At 43.4% G+C, this 17,361-nt stretch overlaps 1 protein-coding gene across 29 annotated transcripts in view; it reads left to right on the top strand.

Moving 5' to 3' along the window:
• ZBTB20 (zinc finger and BTB domain containing 20) overlaps positions 1-17,361 on the top strand; it is a 770,585-nt gene that overhangs the window by 727,908 nt on the left and 25,316 nt on the right. For all 29 annotated transcript variants that reach the window (XM_046659181.1, XM_046659174.1, XM_046659197.1 and 26 more), the window contains one exon: positions 5,411-7,015. In XM_046659181.1, coding sequence (XP_046515137.1) covers positions 5,411-7,015 — 1,605 coding nt within the window. The remainder of the gene's footprint in view (positions 1-5,410; positions 7,016-17,361) is intronic.

The raw sequence follows: 17,361 nt of genomic DNA, 5'->3' as shown, positions 1-17,361 counted from the left end.
TTTGAAAGTGAAATTTCTGAAGGTTGAACAATTGATCTATGTTTTATGAGAAGAATTCTGCTACTGATGATTAAGGGGAAAAAAAATGACATCTCTGATGGTTCTTGTACCCTGGGCTTAGATAATCTGGAAGACAGAGGAGAACTTTCATTGGGAGACAGCCCAACACATCCCCCTTTTCACCCAGGAATGGGTAAGTAAAGCGGGGCTGCTCTCCTTCCCATAGGCTGATGACCTCCCATAGTTTGCCTACAAGGGCAGTGACAGCTGGGATATGCTAGGTGTATGGAGCCAGGGTAGGAGAAAGAGGTCTTGTTCAGCCTACCACCTTCCACTTGCTCAAGTGATTTCCCCAGTGCCCCCAGCCACCCTCTAAACATTGTGAAGATGCCAGTGAGACAGAAAGAGAGGATAAGGACATACAGGACCATGTGCCTTAGAGGGTGGAAGCTATGAGGAAGCAACCTCTATCCTTCTATAGTGCAGAGGCTCAGCAAGTCCCCCTCAGCATAGAGATAAAGTAGACACAAATGAGGTCTTGACCCTGGCAGGGCAACAGATGTAGATTTGAGGAGTAAAAGGGCTGAATGACCACACACAACCCTTCTTTCTCCAGCATGACTGGCTCTTTCCTGGTGTGACCAACTTGGTAAGTAGCACCAACATGCAGTAGCTTAAGATCATCACTAATCACCTGATATATGAAAGAGCAACCTCAGCGTACTAAAGGTATCAAGGTACCATGTGGAAAAGAGTGTGATATAAGAGGCCAGGCTGCGGAGGCCTGGCCACCTAGCTCTATTTCATGTGCTGACCCACTTACCTCAAGTGAGCCTGGTGGCCCAGATTGAAAGCTCAAGGGCTTTTCGGCCCTGCCACTTGACTTAGACCTGTTGGCTTGACCGAAATTCACAATGCTTTTAATTTGAAAGCTGGTGTTTCCTCCCAAGTCACAGACTTCAAATTCCCTTCTCCCTCTATACACCTCACCCCTGCACTAGTCTCATTTTATATATCCGGTCTGAGGAAGGACTGCATTTCACACCTAATTAAAAGAGATTGTATGGCCTGCTGTTTCCTTTCTTGTTCCTTTTCCCTTGTGCACAGGCAGCATTTTATTCTCATGCTAAGGCCTATTCCTGGACACCCGCGGTGGAAGGGCCAGGCAGGAGCTGGATTCCTACAAGATAGAGAGCCGGGCCCTCTATCACCTACTTCACTACAAGCAGATTTCCCTCCACTACTCACTCCTGCGTCCGCCCCATCCATATTGTGCTCACTCACAGAACACAATCACTTAGAATGCAGGATTGCTTTCAGTAATAGAATTACGCGCATGTTTCTAGCGAATTGCCGTTACAGGCTGAGTCTATATTTTCACTCCAGTGGAAAGGAGGTAGGTTGTTACTTTAAAACACACAGAGAACTATTTTTATCACCTTTTTCATTTTGCTCCATCAGTTCTATGTTCACACCACTGTGGGGTTTTTCTGGAGGGTGAGGTGGCGTCCCCAAATACACATAATCTTTGTAAAGTTGTATGGTTTTGTAGAGTTTAGGGTTTTTTCTTTTTTTTTTTTTTTTTTGAATAGCCCAAATGCCTATTCAGTGCCAATCTAGGAAAGAATGGAGTGAGCATTTTCACACCATTCCTCCCTATACAGTCCCTGAATAACCATCTAATCAAGATTTGTTTTCAATGGGGAACAAATCTTCTACAGTAGAGTATTTCAGATTTATTCCATTGGAATCTATACATTAATGCCCATTGGATGAAAAGGACGTGTTTCACAAAAGCCTGGACATTGCCTCGCTGTGGCAGAAACTTTTTCCCACTGTATTAGTGTTAAAAATAAAAGAAAGCCTGGGAAAGGAATTGCTTTAGCATTGTGTGCTGGAAGAACGAGGCGCGCTTGAATGGATAGGCAGGGTCCCCCATGGCCTCTGTACCCGTGTCAGCAAAACCAATTCAGCCTTTCATGGCTGCTCACTGCAGTGGAGGACCCGTGTGCTCAGGGAGGTGTTTAAAATTGTCTATAAAAATCCAACTAGGCTTGTCAGATCAGGTTAGATATGTGTGCAGGTTTGAGTCTGTGGTTTTTAAGGAAGTTGGTGACAACAGTACTGCAATAATCATAACTCAGACTACTTAACAGACAAATTTTTTGTAATTTTCTCTGTGGGGTTACCTGATTGTTTAGATAGATTTGACCAGTTTAGTCAAAATTCAAACAAACAGTTTGAATTTTTCTCATGAGCTTCTGTGTATTGTGTCTGTGTGTGTGTATGTGTGTGTAACATGAGGGCTTTTGCTGTTGACCATTTCCATCTCTAAAGCAACCTCCATGACCACTTTCACTGTCTTTGTCTTTTCTTCTATGAGAATTAGGATCCCACAGGATCTTCCATGTCCTGAGAGTTAGGATGGCGCTAGGTCTTTGAGCAATCCAGGTTCCGGTCCTCAGCCATCCAGTGTGATGCAGCGAAAAAAGCATCAAGGGGCGTGGGTTCTACTCCCAACCCTGCCACTTACTAGCTGTGTAAAGCTTTGGGCAAATCATTTAGACACTTTGAGTGCCTCAACTTCCTCTTACATCAAATAGTAATCACAGGACCTGTCCTGAAAACATATAGGGTTGTTGTGAGGGGTAAATGAGATGTTCCATGTGAAAGAGTTTGTACACTTTGAAACACTACATGGGTATTAATTATTATGATAATTGTGATAGAGCTGCTTCCCAGAATTATCAGAAAGAAGACAACTCTTTGTCATAGATGACATCTCCAGTGATATAGTTGTGACTGGTGCTATGAGCAAATGTATGTTTAAAGAGTGTTTTCACCTGTGTGGAAAAAAATTTTTAATAAATCCATCCTGCTCAGAGATGGTGATTTTATCAGAGACTTAGCCATTTTTAGGGCTTGCTGTTTTACTTAAAGGAAAGAGACCTGGGTGGTAGTACAATTGTATATAGAAAATTCTACATTTTAGTGCCAGGACGAGTTGTATCTCTTGTGTTGTTCTTAAAAAAAGATGTTCTCTGGTAGGTGACTGAGGCTGAACTGAAGTCCAAGGCCCGGAAACATGAAAACCCTGCTAACTCATGGATAGGGGTCGAAGCAGCTGGAGGGCATACTGGGCATGCCTTTTCACACAGCTTGACAGCAGACCCAGGGACACCTAAGGGCCAGACTTCATTCAGGGGCAAGGAATGCAATATTGTGAAGCGGAGAAGAGTGTGAGCTCTAGAACCAGGCTACTGGGTTCAAACGCCTGCTCTATCACCAATTGCCTATGTGGCCTTGAGCAAATTTCTTAATTTCTTTGGCCTCAGTTTCCTCATTTGAAAAATGAGGATAATACTACTACCTGCACCATAGGGTTGTTGTGAGGATTAAATGAAATAATATATATAAAGTAGTTAAAACTTAAAACATAGTAAGCTCTAAAAGAAAATATGTGCTCCTATTATCATGGTGCATATGCATGGGGGACTCAGCAAGAACTTGGAATTTGTCTGCTGACTTCCTGAATATTCGTTCCTGGGTTATTGGGGCTTTCCTCTGGGGCCCTATTTTGTGTTGGTATAGTTATAGAGGATTCACCATGATTCTTTAATCTGGCAAAGAGAATTTGTTTTACATAAGCAAAAAAAAAAAAGTAGAAACAGTAGCCTGATGAAATATTTTAGGCATGTAACAGACCTGATGGAAGTTGGAACAAGAAGGAATTCTCTTATGTAAAAATTCGTGCGAATCGTAACAAAGTGAACATAGGGCCTATAGGCATTTATTAAGTTAAGTGGATATATGTGGGGCTGAATTACTAAATGTAAAGATGGGAACAAAGGAAATGAGTTCTAAAAGGGCGCGGTCACACCGACTAAACTCAGACAGCTGGAGGAGCTTGAGTGATGCAGGTAGAAAATCTAGCTGAGCTCAGACTTCCCTGAGCAGGTCCTCTCCCCTGAGGCAGAGGAGAAAGAAGCCGAGGAGGTGCGCCTTCCTCCCGTCTATGGCCCATTACCTCCAGGGTTACTTCTAACAAGACAGGGATCTGGGTCACCAGCCAACAATCAGTCCTTGGGCCACCTGGTTTTGAAAGCGCACTTACTTGGCCTCTCTCAAGCTGCCTGTTCAGTTGTGAAGGCAAGAATGGGGAATCTGACTGAAGGATGGTTGGGAGAGAGAGGTGAGGTAGAAAAACAGGAAAGCCCTAAGACTTAGTGTTATAGCCACCTGTTTTCTTTCTCAATCTGTGATCCAAATGTTACCAACATTATCCTTTGTCTGCACAGCTTGGGGTATAAGGGTGGCATTGGGTCAGGCTACCCACAGCCTCCACATAGCTGACTGTTGCCTTCCTACTGGGAGCTGTTTGATGCGTCCCTCTAACAAGCACATAGAGCACCCATTACCTAGGGTGAGCACACATCTTACTCCTGGTTTACTCCTGCCATCCTAACCTATTATTAACAGTGCTCCCTTCACTCTCAAAGGTGCCCAGTTTGAATGATAAATATGATCACCTGGTGCTCTCTAGTCTCCCAGATCAACACTGCCGTCTCTGGCCCTTTTAACATTCCTTCTTCATTAAGCTTCGGAAAACTCAGAAAACCACCGTATCACATCTAAGCACCCTAGAGAATACTCAAACAGGTTGTCAGAGACGACAACAAGAGTACAGACAAAAAGATACGGAAGGCAGCGGGCAAGTGCCCCTGTAGCTAGCAGATTGCATTCTAGAGCCCGTCTCTCAGCTGGAAAACATGGCAGCCGCTGTTTGGTGGACATCTTGGTGTGGGTTGAATTTTCCAAGAATTTTTGCATACATGGTGTGGATTTGGGGAATATGCCATATAAATTAATACAAAGGAAATTTATTTTTTAACTATGAATATTGTTGCAGTCTATTCATAAAATAAGGAAGTTTAGTAAATTTTGAAATAACATGTAAATTTCAGATAAAATGTAAGCTTTCCCAAAGGACTTGGGCTTAGGCCTGTCTAAAGTGGAAGCAGAGTGTTCCATGAGAATAAATATTCCATTTGCCTTCCAGTTCTTATTTGCTGAAGTTGTAGGAATAGCTGGCAAATGACCCATCTGTTTATTAGGCTTCTCTACTTCAACTGACAATCCTGGCTGAAGCTCTAGGGGATTAATATGGATTCAATACCTAAAATAGCTGGCACATTGTTAGGACAAAATTCAAGGCCTTGTTCCCATAGGACATCATACTCACAGCTTGACTGGGGTGCAGAGCCTGTCCACCTTGCCACACAGCCTGCTTGTATCTGCAAGGGGGATGCTTCTAAGAGCCATGAGATTTACCCATCTGAAACTTGGGTGTTAGGAATGCAGTCAGCTACCTCTCACCAACGCCCTGTTTTGTGTCTCTATTGCTGTGCAGGTGACATCAGTTGCAAGGGGATGACCGAGCGCATTCACAGCATCAACCTTCACAACTTCAGCAATTCCGTGCTCGAGACCCTCAACGAGCAGCGCAACCGTGGCCACTTCTGTGACGTGACGGTACGCATCCACGGGAGCATGCTGCGGGCACACCGCTGCGTGCTGGCAGCCGGCAGCCCCTTCTTCCAAGATAAGCTGCTGCTGGGCTACAGTGACATCGAGATCCCGTCTGTGGTGTCAGTGCAGTCGGTGCAAAAGCTCATTGACTTCATGTACAGCGGCGTGCTGCGCGTCTCGCAGTCAGAAGCCCTGCAGATCCTCACGGCCGCCAGCATCCTGCAGATCAAAACCGTCATCGATGAGTGCACGCGCATCGTGTCACAGAACGTGGGTGATGTGTTCCCCGGGATCCAGGACTCGGGCCAAGACACGCCGCGGGGCACTCCCGAGTCAGGCACATCGGGCCAGAGCAGCGACACGGAGTCAGGCTACCTGCAGAGCCACCCGCAGCACAGCGTGGACAGGATCTACTCAGCGCTCTATGCGTGCTCCATGCAGAACGGCAGCGGCGAGCGCTCCTTCTACAGCGGGGCGGTGGTCAGCCACCACGAGACTGCACTTGGCCTACCCCGCGACCACCACATGGAAGACCCCAGCTGGATCACGCGCATCCACGAGCGTTCACAGCAGATGGAGCGCTACCTGTCCACCACCCCTGAGACCACGCACTGCCGCAAGCAGCCCCGGCCCGTGCGCATCCAGACCCTAGTGGGCAACATCCACATCAAGCAGGAGATGGAGGACGATTACGACTACTATGGGCAGCAAAGGGTGCAGATCCTGGAGCGCAACGAATCCGAGGAGTGCACGGAAGACACCGACCAGGCCGAGGGCACCGAGAGTGAGCCCAAGGGCGAGAGCTTCGACTCGGGCGTCAGCTCCTCCATAGGCACAGAGCCCGACTCGGTGGAGCAGCAGTTTGGGCCCGGGGCGGCGCGAGATGGCCAGGCTGAAGCTGCCCAACCAGAGCAGGCTCCGGAAGCCCCTGCCGAGGGCGGCCCGCAGCCACACCAACTAGAGACAGGTGCCTCCTCCCCGGAAAGAAGCAACGAAGTGGACATGGACAACACGGTCATCACTGTCAGCAACAGCTCGGACAAGAGCGTCCTGCAGCAGCCTTCGGTCAACACGTCCATCGGGCAGCCATTGCCAAGCACCCAGCTCTACTTACGCCAGACAGAAACCCTCACCAGCAACTTGAGGATGCCTCTGACCTTGACCAGCAACACGCAGGTCATTGGCACAGCCGGCAACACCTACCTGCCGGCCCTCTTCACTACCCAGCCCGCGGGCAGTGGCCCCAAGCCTTTCCTCTTCAGCCTGCCACAGCCCCTGGCAGGCCAGCAGACCCAGTTTGTGACAGTGTCCCAGCCCGGCCTGTCGACCTTTACTGCACAGCTGCCAGCGCCACAGCCCCTGGCCCCATCTGCCAGCCACAGCACAGCCAGCGGGCAGGGCGAAAAAAAGCCTTATGAGTGCACTCTCTGCAACAAGACTTTCACCGCCAAACAGAACTACGTCAAGCACATGTTCGTCCACACAGGTGAGTGCCAGGCCCCTGGAGGCCTGGCAGCAGGGCGAGGGTGTGCGAGGTCTGTGGGCAGGGAGGGCAGGCCAGCAGTAGAAGGAAAGGTGTGGAGTCATCTTTCAGATTTTAAGGAGACCCCACTGTAAGCCATCTTGTAGAAGCCCCAACTGTGCCCCCATCATAGGAACAAAGCGCTCTGCCACCAAAAGACAAAAGCAGAAACCCTTTATGGAGAAGGGCCAAATGGGAAAGCCTGATAAAGAATTTGTAGGCACAATGTCCCTTAAATACAGTAAACTTTGTAATACATTCTTTGATCCTAGGTGTTTAGAAGTGAAAAAGTCCTTAGAGATCATATACTCCAGTCACCTCATTTTACAGATTGAAGTCATATCAGCAGGGATGAGGGTTTGGGTGTATAGTATGTTCTATACGAACCATCAGGTTGAAGAGGCCACAACAAGGTTGATGCAAGCTTAAGCTACATTTGTGGTCCCTGAAATGAGGAAGAGTGAGAGACTGACACTATTTTCTGTTGCTTAGTCTCTATTTTCCACATATAGAGACCACAGTCTGTTCTAGATACTATCCTTTAAAGGGACGATAGACTAAGTGGGACACACTCAGAGGAGTATGCTTAGGATGGGGAATGGACAGGAAGCCATGGCATCTGAGTCATGGTGGAAGATCCTGGGGATGTTCAGCCTGAGAAGAGAAGACTCAGGGCATCATGTGAGCCGTATTTATGTATTTGAGCTTCAGGGCCGCATAACATTTTAGCCAAGCTGGAGCTCTGGAGCCAGAATGCCTGGGTTTGAGTTCAGACTTAGCCAGCACGGAACTTTGCACCTTGGCAAAATCACTTGCCCTTTCTCTACTTCACTTTCCTTGTCTATATACTGGGGATAATAGTGATACATCTTTCTTATAGTGCCACTCTGAGGATTAAATGAATTAATATATGTGAACTTCTTAAAACAATTCCTGACACATAATAATCGCCCTATAAATGGTAACTATTGTTAGCACTATTAGCATTATTTAAATGGTTGGGAGAGAAGAGACTTTAAGCTTCTTCTGTTTGGCTCCAAAAGGTAGAATAGGACCAATGATTGGAAGCTATAAGGAGATTCTTTCAATTAAATAAAAGAAAATGTTTGTTGACAGTCAGAGCTGCTCTAAGATGGGATAGACTGCCTCCAAGGGAGTGAGTTCCTATAATTAGAGATGTTCAAGGAGCGAATGGGTGATGATTTCCTAGGAATGTTGTAGAGGGGATTCAATCGTCAGGTGAGTAGTTGAACGAGGTGGTGCTTCATCCCTGGATTCTATGATGCTGGAGCTAAGATCTGACCTCTCAGCCAGCGCTGTTTCCTAGCTCCATAATGGGACAGAGACAGAAGTGAGAACTCCACAGATGCTCTTGCATATAAGTGACCACATATGTGATATGATTTCACATAGATTCTCTTGTACCTAAAAATACCTTCCCCAATGACCATCACTGTATTTGAAATTCTTATTGTGAGAGTTACTCTTCTGGTAAATCTCTGGTTCCTGAATGCCCCTGTTAAATGACAGATAAGTTGCCGGGGAAAGTTATATACTTAAATTATAATACATGAAAACAAATTAGTTCCTCGAAGCAACGTTGTTTCTTACATACATAACCTAGCAGATATCTAGGGAATAGAACATAAAGCAGATAAATTTAAATTGGGAAATAGAAGGAAGGGAGAGCAACAGACACTGGGACAAGGTACCGAACAGGAAAGTGAACAATTGAAATAGCACATTTCTTAAACCAGACTTTGTCTTTCTTGAAGTTCAGCTTAAGTTAGCACATTGTATAAATCCATGTACATGCCTTTATGCAAATCAGTTGTTCTTAAAGATGACAGTTTTCACACTTTCGAATAAATGGTAGTGACCCTACTGAATTTAGGGGGAAAATCAGGTAGTGGTGGGTCACTAAGTTCGATTGGAGTAAATGTAAATGCACTAACACCTGGAGATCAATCAAGGGAAGCTTCCTATGTGGTATAGGTAACATCATTATTTGGTAAATTAATCAGATAGTAATATTTTTATTTATGTGGCAATTTATTATTTACAGAGTGCTTTCACATAGTTTATGACCTTTCCTTCTGTGAAAAGCTGTCTTACAAACTATCGTATTGAGGATTAGGGGAAAAAGGGACCATTTGTGGAAGTGTCTTCTTAGCCCAAGTTGACTTTGCTGGTCTGGATCCATAAACGTTTCTACTCTCCCCTTCTGTACGTCTCTTCCAGTAGACCTAGTGAATATAAAATTCACACATTCTGTTAGATTACATATTGAAATAGGCTTTAAATTTGCAACATAAAATTTTTAGTGTAGTACTAAAAATTATCTTTCTGGCGTATAAACACATTTATCCAATGGATTCACCAAAGGATTGTGTGGTTAACCCAAATAACTAGATTTGCCCGTGAGAAAACCAGCAATGGGTTTGCAGATTTAGACAAAGTAGATACAAAAGCTGCAAGTAAAGTTATTTTATAAATCCAAGTTATGCTCAAAGTGTAGCTTTCAGATCTCAAGTAAACTACGAAGGTCCTAAGTAAATTATGAAGGTTTTGTATAACATGGCCACATCTGGGAACAATTAATAATGTGCATATGTCACTCAAGCGCCTCATTTAAAAGAAGCAACACTCTTCCCTTTCACCCCAGAATTATTTGGCAGTGGCAGTTTAGAAGGGCTATCTGTCTGTTAAGGCTTATTTCTGGCTGAAGGAGTCCAAAGTTTGAAAACAATTGGTCTACATTTCCAAAAGGCAAGACAGCCTGGACATATGGAAGTAATTCAGGACCTGGATTCACTGTGGCCCACATTTCAAAACAAAATTCTCTCCAATTTCTTGGGAAAATATCAAAAAAGTGGGGCCTCCAAACTTTACAGGAGCTCAGTGGAAATGATAAAAATCCAGAGCAAAAAGTCCAAATGTTAGTCTAAAAACATTCTAGAGAGTACTGGGGATGCTTGGAAAAGGAGGGATGGATTTAGTATTCTTCCTATAATCTAACCGAAAAGAATCCTACCAAGAAAAAGTAGTTTGACAGAGCTAAAAGGAAAGAAATTTGAGTTCTTGGCATCACAAAATACTATGCAGAGTAACTAGCTTTGCATTTCAGTAACTCCAAGGTTTAATGTAAATGGTACTAGCTTTCAACAACTGCGGAGAATCAATTCTGAGATCTGGATTCCAAATAAAATTCTGTGTAGCTCTATGTTAGTGATCCACATATTCATAGACAGGAAGTGTCTGAGACAAAATAAGCAGTCCATCATATTGACTTTGGAGCTAAGCTACCTTAGAAAACCAAGGAAGCCCTGGTTATAAAGCATGTTCCATAATGGTTATAACACTAAAGCTTACAGTAGGGACATAAATGAAAGATGATCATACTGGAATTAGATTATTTGGATTCAGTTTTGGTTCCTCTAATTGGCTGTGTGGCCTTAAGCAAGTCACTTAATTTCATAACCCTCAATTTCTTTGAGTTTAAAATGGAAATAATAATTTTCCTGCCTTTCAAGTAGCTGTAAAGATATGGTTCATGTGAGAGCTAAAAGGCCAAGAACTACTTAATCTTAAAAAAAAAAAAAAAAAATCATCATTATTACCTTAGCCCCCACCACCCAGAGACCCTGAGTTTCTTTGCTCTGTCTCCCACGTCTGAATCATAGCATCTTGATGCGCTTCCTTTCTCTGTGGAATTTTAATACTGAAGCAATAGGATACTCTTTGGGTTTCCCTTGAACTCCCTTCATAATATGAATTTCTTTTTTCCTTTTTAATCATTCTTTTAAGAGTAAAAGATAATTTCTCACCTAACTACTATATCCACTGAAACAAACCACAGTAGGACTTCATCTCTTCTAGGAGTTTCTCAAGTTCACTTTACTGAAGCTTCACAAAAGTTGTGAGGAAGGAAACCAAGAGTTAAGGACATATTTGAAGCAAGAGAATTAGAGGAAAAACAAAGATAACACAAACCATCCTGTCATGGCACAAAGCAGGGCTCCTCTTTGCCCCCTCACCTTAAGAGAAAAAAACACAAATCACAGGAATGGGAGTGGAAGGGAAAGACAGAGGACATAGAAGGACAAGCCTTGGTGTCGATGCAGACCTGGAGGGCAAGAGGGAAAATTCAAAGATAACCCGGGAGCAGTGGTTCCCAAAGTGTGATCCTCACAACAGTAGCGTGCGAATCCTCAGGCCCATCCCAGACCTGAACCCGAAACTCTGAGGATGGAACCCAGCAATCTGGGTTGTAATAAGCCCTGATTGACACTAAGTTGGGACACTTCCCTAGAGGCCCTGAGTGATGAGGAGGAGGATGGGATCGGGCTGCTTTTGATGCATGCCATTGTTCTCCAAAATTCTACTCATAAGAATCGATGTGTTTAGAAAAGGTAAACCAGAGTTGTGGATACCAGCTTGATTTTATAGTGGATAAATTGCGTTATGGAAGCAACTGTCTCGCATATGAGAGGCGAGTGGAGTCTCTCAAACTGCGTGGGTACCCTGGCAAATGTATCCCTTCTGGCACCAACAGTACTGACTTGTATGTGGGTGTCTTTCCACCTTCCCATTAGAATGTAAACTCGATGAAAGCAGGAACAATCAGATATGTGTATAGGTAGATATAGGTATAAAGATATATGTGTCTTATGCTTCAATATACCCAGCATAACATCTTACACATAATAAACATTCAATAAATATTTGATCAATGAATTAATCAAATCCTTCTTTAGTGACGTCTAACCACTTCCAAAAGGATGAGTGGTCTATTTCCTCAGTTGTTATTTATCTATTGTACAATGTAGCTCCATAGAAGTAATGCAAAAATATTCTGCGTATTTACATATTAAATACTTTCTCCAAGAATCTCAACATGTTTCAGGTACCACGTTCTGTTTGTTCTTATCTTGCTGTGTATAACAAAAGAGCATACATATGACCAATCAGGATGGCAATTGGGGTATTTATTTGCCACTGGTATAGGATTGCCAGATTTAGCAAACAAAAATATAGGATGCTCAGTTAAATTTGAATTTTGGATAAACAACAAGTATATTTTTAGTCTAAGTATGTCCCATGCAATGTTTGTGACTTGCTTGTACTAAAAAATTATTCACTGTTTATCTGAAATTCAGATTTCACTGGCTTAAATGCGTTTTATCTGGCAATGCTATCCAGCTGGTAACTGGAACTTTCTTAGAATATGCAATCTTAAGACTTTCAGCTTTAAATCTATGGCTAGCATATGTAGTTGCTTAACAAATATTTGTTGAGTGAGTAGGTGAATGAATGTTCAAAAATGTGAGAATGCTTTCCAGGAGAATTGATTCAAGGCACTTTTCCATAACTGCATTATTTTCTCAGCAAGACTTCAATTTTTTAATCTTTTCTTCTTTTTCTTTGTTCATTTGGTAGAGAATATATTGTATCTGTGTTCCTACTTGTCTTTTCTTCACCAACAAATGGTAGATGTTTGGAGCTTTTCCTGAATCATCTTATCAACAGTCCATTCCTTGGTGACTGTTTTTAGCCCATTAGTGTCCTCTGCTATGTGATCATTTTGTTTGTTACTTTGAGAAGCTCAGCCTTTCAGCCGTGAATTTGATATGAATAGATATAGCAGTAATATTGGTATAACAATGTCATCAGTAGAGCAATAATACTCAGATCAAGATAATAACGTGATAATCTTCATATAGAGCTTGGGCTAGGAACTATATCAAGCCAGCAGAGTAATAAGTACCAGGTTTGAAGTGTGAAAGCCTTGGTTTTACCACTTTCTAGCTGAGAGACTTTAGGTAAGTTCCCTGATCAATCTGAGCCTCAGTTTTTTGCCACAAGATACAGATCTTAATAGTACTTACCTTACATGGTTGCTCTGGGAATCAAATAACGTAATTTATGTGAAAGCACTTTATAAAATCATCAAAGCCATTTAGGAACATATATGTTATGTGTTAGAGCAACATCTTACATTTTGCAGCATAATCCAGACAGCAAGAAATTGTTAACAGGGGAGAGAAGAGATAATCTGGCTGGGCTGGTGTCATACTCTCAGCTGTTACTGACTTGTTGAGTGACCTTCAGCATGTTATAATACATCTCTAATGAAGATACCATCTTCTGGGGATTTTAATATCTACCCTACTCATTAATTTGTAAGAAAAATCAAGTAATTTGGATGAAGTTCCCTGAAATCTTCAAAACTCTGCTTAGCACCAAAATATTTTTGTTGTCACCGAAGCCCCAGATGTTTTGTGAATATAGTGTGTCCCCACTGGGCACTGCCCCCTAGAGAGCCTCACAGTCCCGGCTGTCACCTGGATTGCACCCCAGGAAGTGGAGAGAAAGCCAGGCAGGCGGTCACACCAACTGTATGTCAGGTGTGGAGGCCCTCCTTCAACTAGACTTGGTGGAAAGCACACTCTGCAGCCAGTGAAAGCACACTCTGCAGCCAGTGAAAGCACACTCTGCAACACTTTCATTGTTGTCACGGAAGCTTTTTCATTTTCTCTTCCGATCTTGATTCTCCCCATTCAGAGGACCTGTAGTTTTAAGACCTCTTCTTCTTTCCTCACCAGTAGCCACCTTCCCTGCCCGTACCCCCTCTTCCTTCCCTGCTGCCTGCTCTCTCCCCAAGCGCCTGGTCTTGGTTTTCTGACACCTCACTGTCCTCACCTGAACAGGAGGGTATTGTGCTAGAGCGGATGTTGGAGAGGCCAAGAGAACGGGACAGAGAGGTGAGAAACTCTGCTTCTGAAAAACGTCCTAGTAACAGCATTCACTGTCCTTTCTGCAGCCCAGGAGAAGCCTGGTTAGAATGAGAAAGAATCAGCAGAATAAATGGATTCTTGCTGAGCCCCCAATACAGAGATCACTGTTCAGATTTGGGGTGGCTCAGTCCACTAGGATATCTTTTACTTGAACTTTGGGCAGACCCTCTGCATCTACTAACTTGGCAGTATCTTTCTTCAGTGCTGTTCCACAGGGAGTTGAAAAGTGGCTCTTTAGAGAACAGGCATCCAAAAATGGAGAAAAGTCTGTGCCTTCACTACTCTCCCACCCTTGGGATGGTAAAGGACACCGCCTCCCTGTCTGGTTTCTGTCTGGCTTCCAACCTCCAGAGCTCAGTTGTTGTTTGCTATAAAATCTTCTGTCTGTGCCGCTTGCTGACATTTTATTCATAGTTCCACTTCGTTCCATTAGCATATAACTGAGAGGAGACTCTACCTTTAACTCTGAATTGCATAACTGCAATACAATCACTTGCTTTATTGATTATCTGAAACAATTGCTTTTAAATCTCGAGTTGGCTTCCTCTCGGGACCAAGTCCTTTCTCATATGGTTTCATTTATCACCAGTTCCTTTGTGCTGAAGGAAACAGTTGAATTTTTTCTTGAAATGATCACATCCTCTGTGCTAAGTGCTTTATCTCTTTAGTTTTCAAAATACCTTCACGAGACGGGTACTTACTGCCTTATTCTCAAGTTAGAGATAAGGAAACTGAGGCTTAGAGAGGTTAAGTATCATGCCCAAATCACTCAACCAAGGAAACGGAATTCCTATCTGACTCCTGCATCCGTATAGCCCCAAGATGGATCATTGCAAAGTGAAAGGCCTTATGTGAGCTTCCCCCAGCGTTGTAATTCTAGTGTCTGCTTTGTACTTTGTATTTCTGTCTAACACATCAGACTTGCCATTCCCGGCCACAGATTCAGACCAGGGAAGTCATTCACTACCGCTCATCGTAACTCTTCAGTTCTCCACATTGAGAGCAACAGTCAGCAGAGCACATCGATTTCATGTATAATGTTGAAAGCCCTTTGGGGATTATTATAAGTAATATGCAGGAAAATAACAGGAAAGAAAAATATTAACTTACTACTGAGTGACACTGTTTCGAATCTATACGTAAAGAAATGAAAGTTGTGGACACTTGATTAATCTGAAAATACACCCCATTTGGTAAGACCATTCCTGAAACGCTTATGCGCCATCAGCACAGCACCTTAACAATTACAGAGAGCACTTTCCTTTAAGGGGCTCCCAAGGGCTTTGCAAACATTTTTCCTCATTAACTCTCACACCATTTTTCTGTGGCAGGGAAGAGAACAGGATACTTTGTCCTATTTAAAATGTGGGACTGCTGATGCGTGGAGCAATTTAAGCAGGTTGCCCACAGGCCGTGCACTGACAAGGCCGGGACCAGAGGCCTCAGGGGTCGTGGGCCACGGCAGGCAGAAGGCCACAATATCTGCAAATGGCTATGGCAAGTGCCCACAGCAAGGGAAACAAAGCCAGAGAGATGAAAACAACTTAGCAAGCCCAGGGTCGCAGGGATAAGTAACGGTCAAACCCATACTACTTGCATACAAACAACATACATATATACCCTGTGGAGGAAAGATGACAACTGTGAGGAGAATGTGAAAGGAAAAAGCCTTCATCAGTGACCTCTCCTAGAGGAAAAATACACTGTAAGAAGGTGAAAGTTTCCAACAGCAAGAGCATTTTACATAAACAAAGTTTCAACTTCTTAGCAGCTAAAATACCGCCTGGAACTTAAGAGGGCGCACGTCCCATTAAAGGTGAGCGGTGGGCACGTTTCCTTGGCCGGCAGATCGCAGCCTCTAAGTGTAGTGAAGGCACAAAGATGGCAGAGACCAGCTTGAGTTCCAAGCTTATTTACGGCTGCCGGAAATGTTCCAACTAAAAATAACAGGCGTGACTGTCTCTCTTAGGGAATGTCTCATTTCAAAAAAGTGTACCTGCGTGAACAGCACGCATGGACGGAACTCTTCATTTAGGGACGAGGCTTCCCTGAATGCCCCCCTTTTAGCCTAAAAGTGAAATTCTTCTCTTCTGACCCTGTGATCCTATGGATCATAGTGTCCCACCAGTGAGAATCAAGGGAAAGGAAATCAGAAGCGAGTTGAGAGGAGAGGAAGCTGGGCCAAAATGTTTGTGACTGACTAAAGGAAAAAAAGTTCAAAGATCAATGAAACTGATTCAGATATTTGTGGAGCAATTCCTGAACGAAACAGTCATTTCTTATGATCGTGTGCTTTCAAACATATCCTTTTATGTCTACAAACACAATGAAAAAGCTTTCTGATGAGATAAAGTTTCATGAAACAGATCATGAACATAAAGCACAAACACTGAGCCTGGCACAGAGTCAGCACTCACAACGTGGTGATTGTTTTCATTGCCATGATTACCATGACACATCAAACTTCTTCTGTTTCATAAAGGGAAAAGTGGAAACACAGTCAAGGCACATATTTGAAATGGAAGTTAACTCAGATTTAAGAAATAGATTTCGTACCCTGATGCATAGTCCAGATGTTGAAATATTACCCGAGAGAGTTTCAAAGGCTTTGGGGTTTAGGCTGGGAGAGATGGAAACACCTTAATGCGGTTCATCTCACCTGTCAAGAGCTGAGAACAAACAGCACCAACAAAAACAAGTCTCTGTTTATCCAAAGAGAGGTCACAGGTCCATGGACGTTACTTATAGAAGAATTCCTCATGCGGTCATTCAATGACAGTATTCTTACTTACCTTGCTGATTTTAACAAGCTTGATTGTTTGGTTTCTAAGCAAACAACAAACCAAAGCAGTAAACTGAGGAGAAAAAAGGGTTTCAGCCAACAGACTAAGAGCAAAGAAAGAGAAAACTATTTTAAAAATTGACCCAGGAGTTCAAAAAAAACATATGGAACCATTTAATGGTAGGGAGAGTGGAGGAGGGGTAATAAGAATACCATGCAAGTATTCCCACCATTCCTGGTGGTCTGCAAAGTGATTTCATATGCATTTTATGTCAACACCAACCCAGTGAGGTAAGTTGGACCCTGTCCCTCAGAGGCCTTTGGAGATTTGTCAGAGTGTTGTGCCTGGGTTCAACCAGGACCACTTGACTCTGAGATCACCATGTTGTCCACCACTGACCCAACCTCCACACTTGACAACGTCAAGGGCAGCTCAGTGCAGTCAAGATGGAGTAGCCAATCAACTCAAGTTACATTTTAGGAAGATTTCTGTCTAGAATAGATAAAATCGAAAGCGTCGCTCTTCAAAATGACTTATTCCTATGTTGGCCAATATTTTCCAAACCTATAATGAAGGCATGAGCGCATTAACTAGACAGAATACTGAAAATGGAGACTGTCCCCAAAGAGCCAAGCTGTAAGACCACCATCCTTAGTTCCCAAACATTCTAGAGAACCTTATGTCTCCAAAGATCTTTCCTCTCTCTTTTTTCTTATATTTGTTTGATAAT

Source organism: Equus quagga, chromosome 4 (genome assembly GCF_021613505.1).
Source record: "Equus quagga isolate Etosha38 chromosome 4, UCLA_HA_Equagga_1.0, whole genome shotgun sequence".
NCBI lineage: Eukaryota > Metazoa > Chordata > Mammalia > Perissodactyla > Equidae > Equus > Equus quagga.
This window is presented reverse-complemented; position numbering and strand designations above follow the sequence as displayed.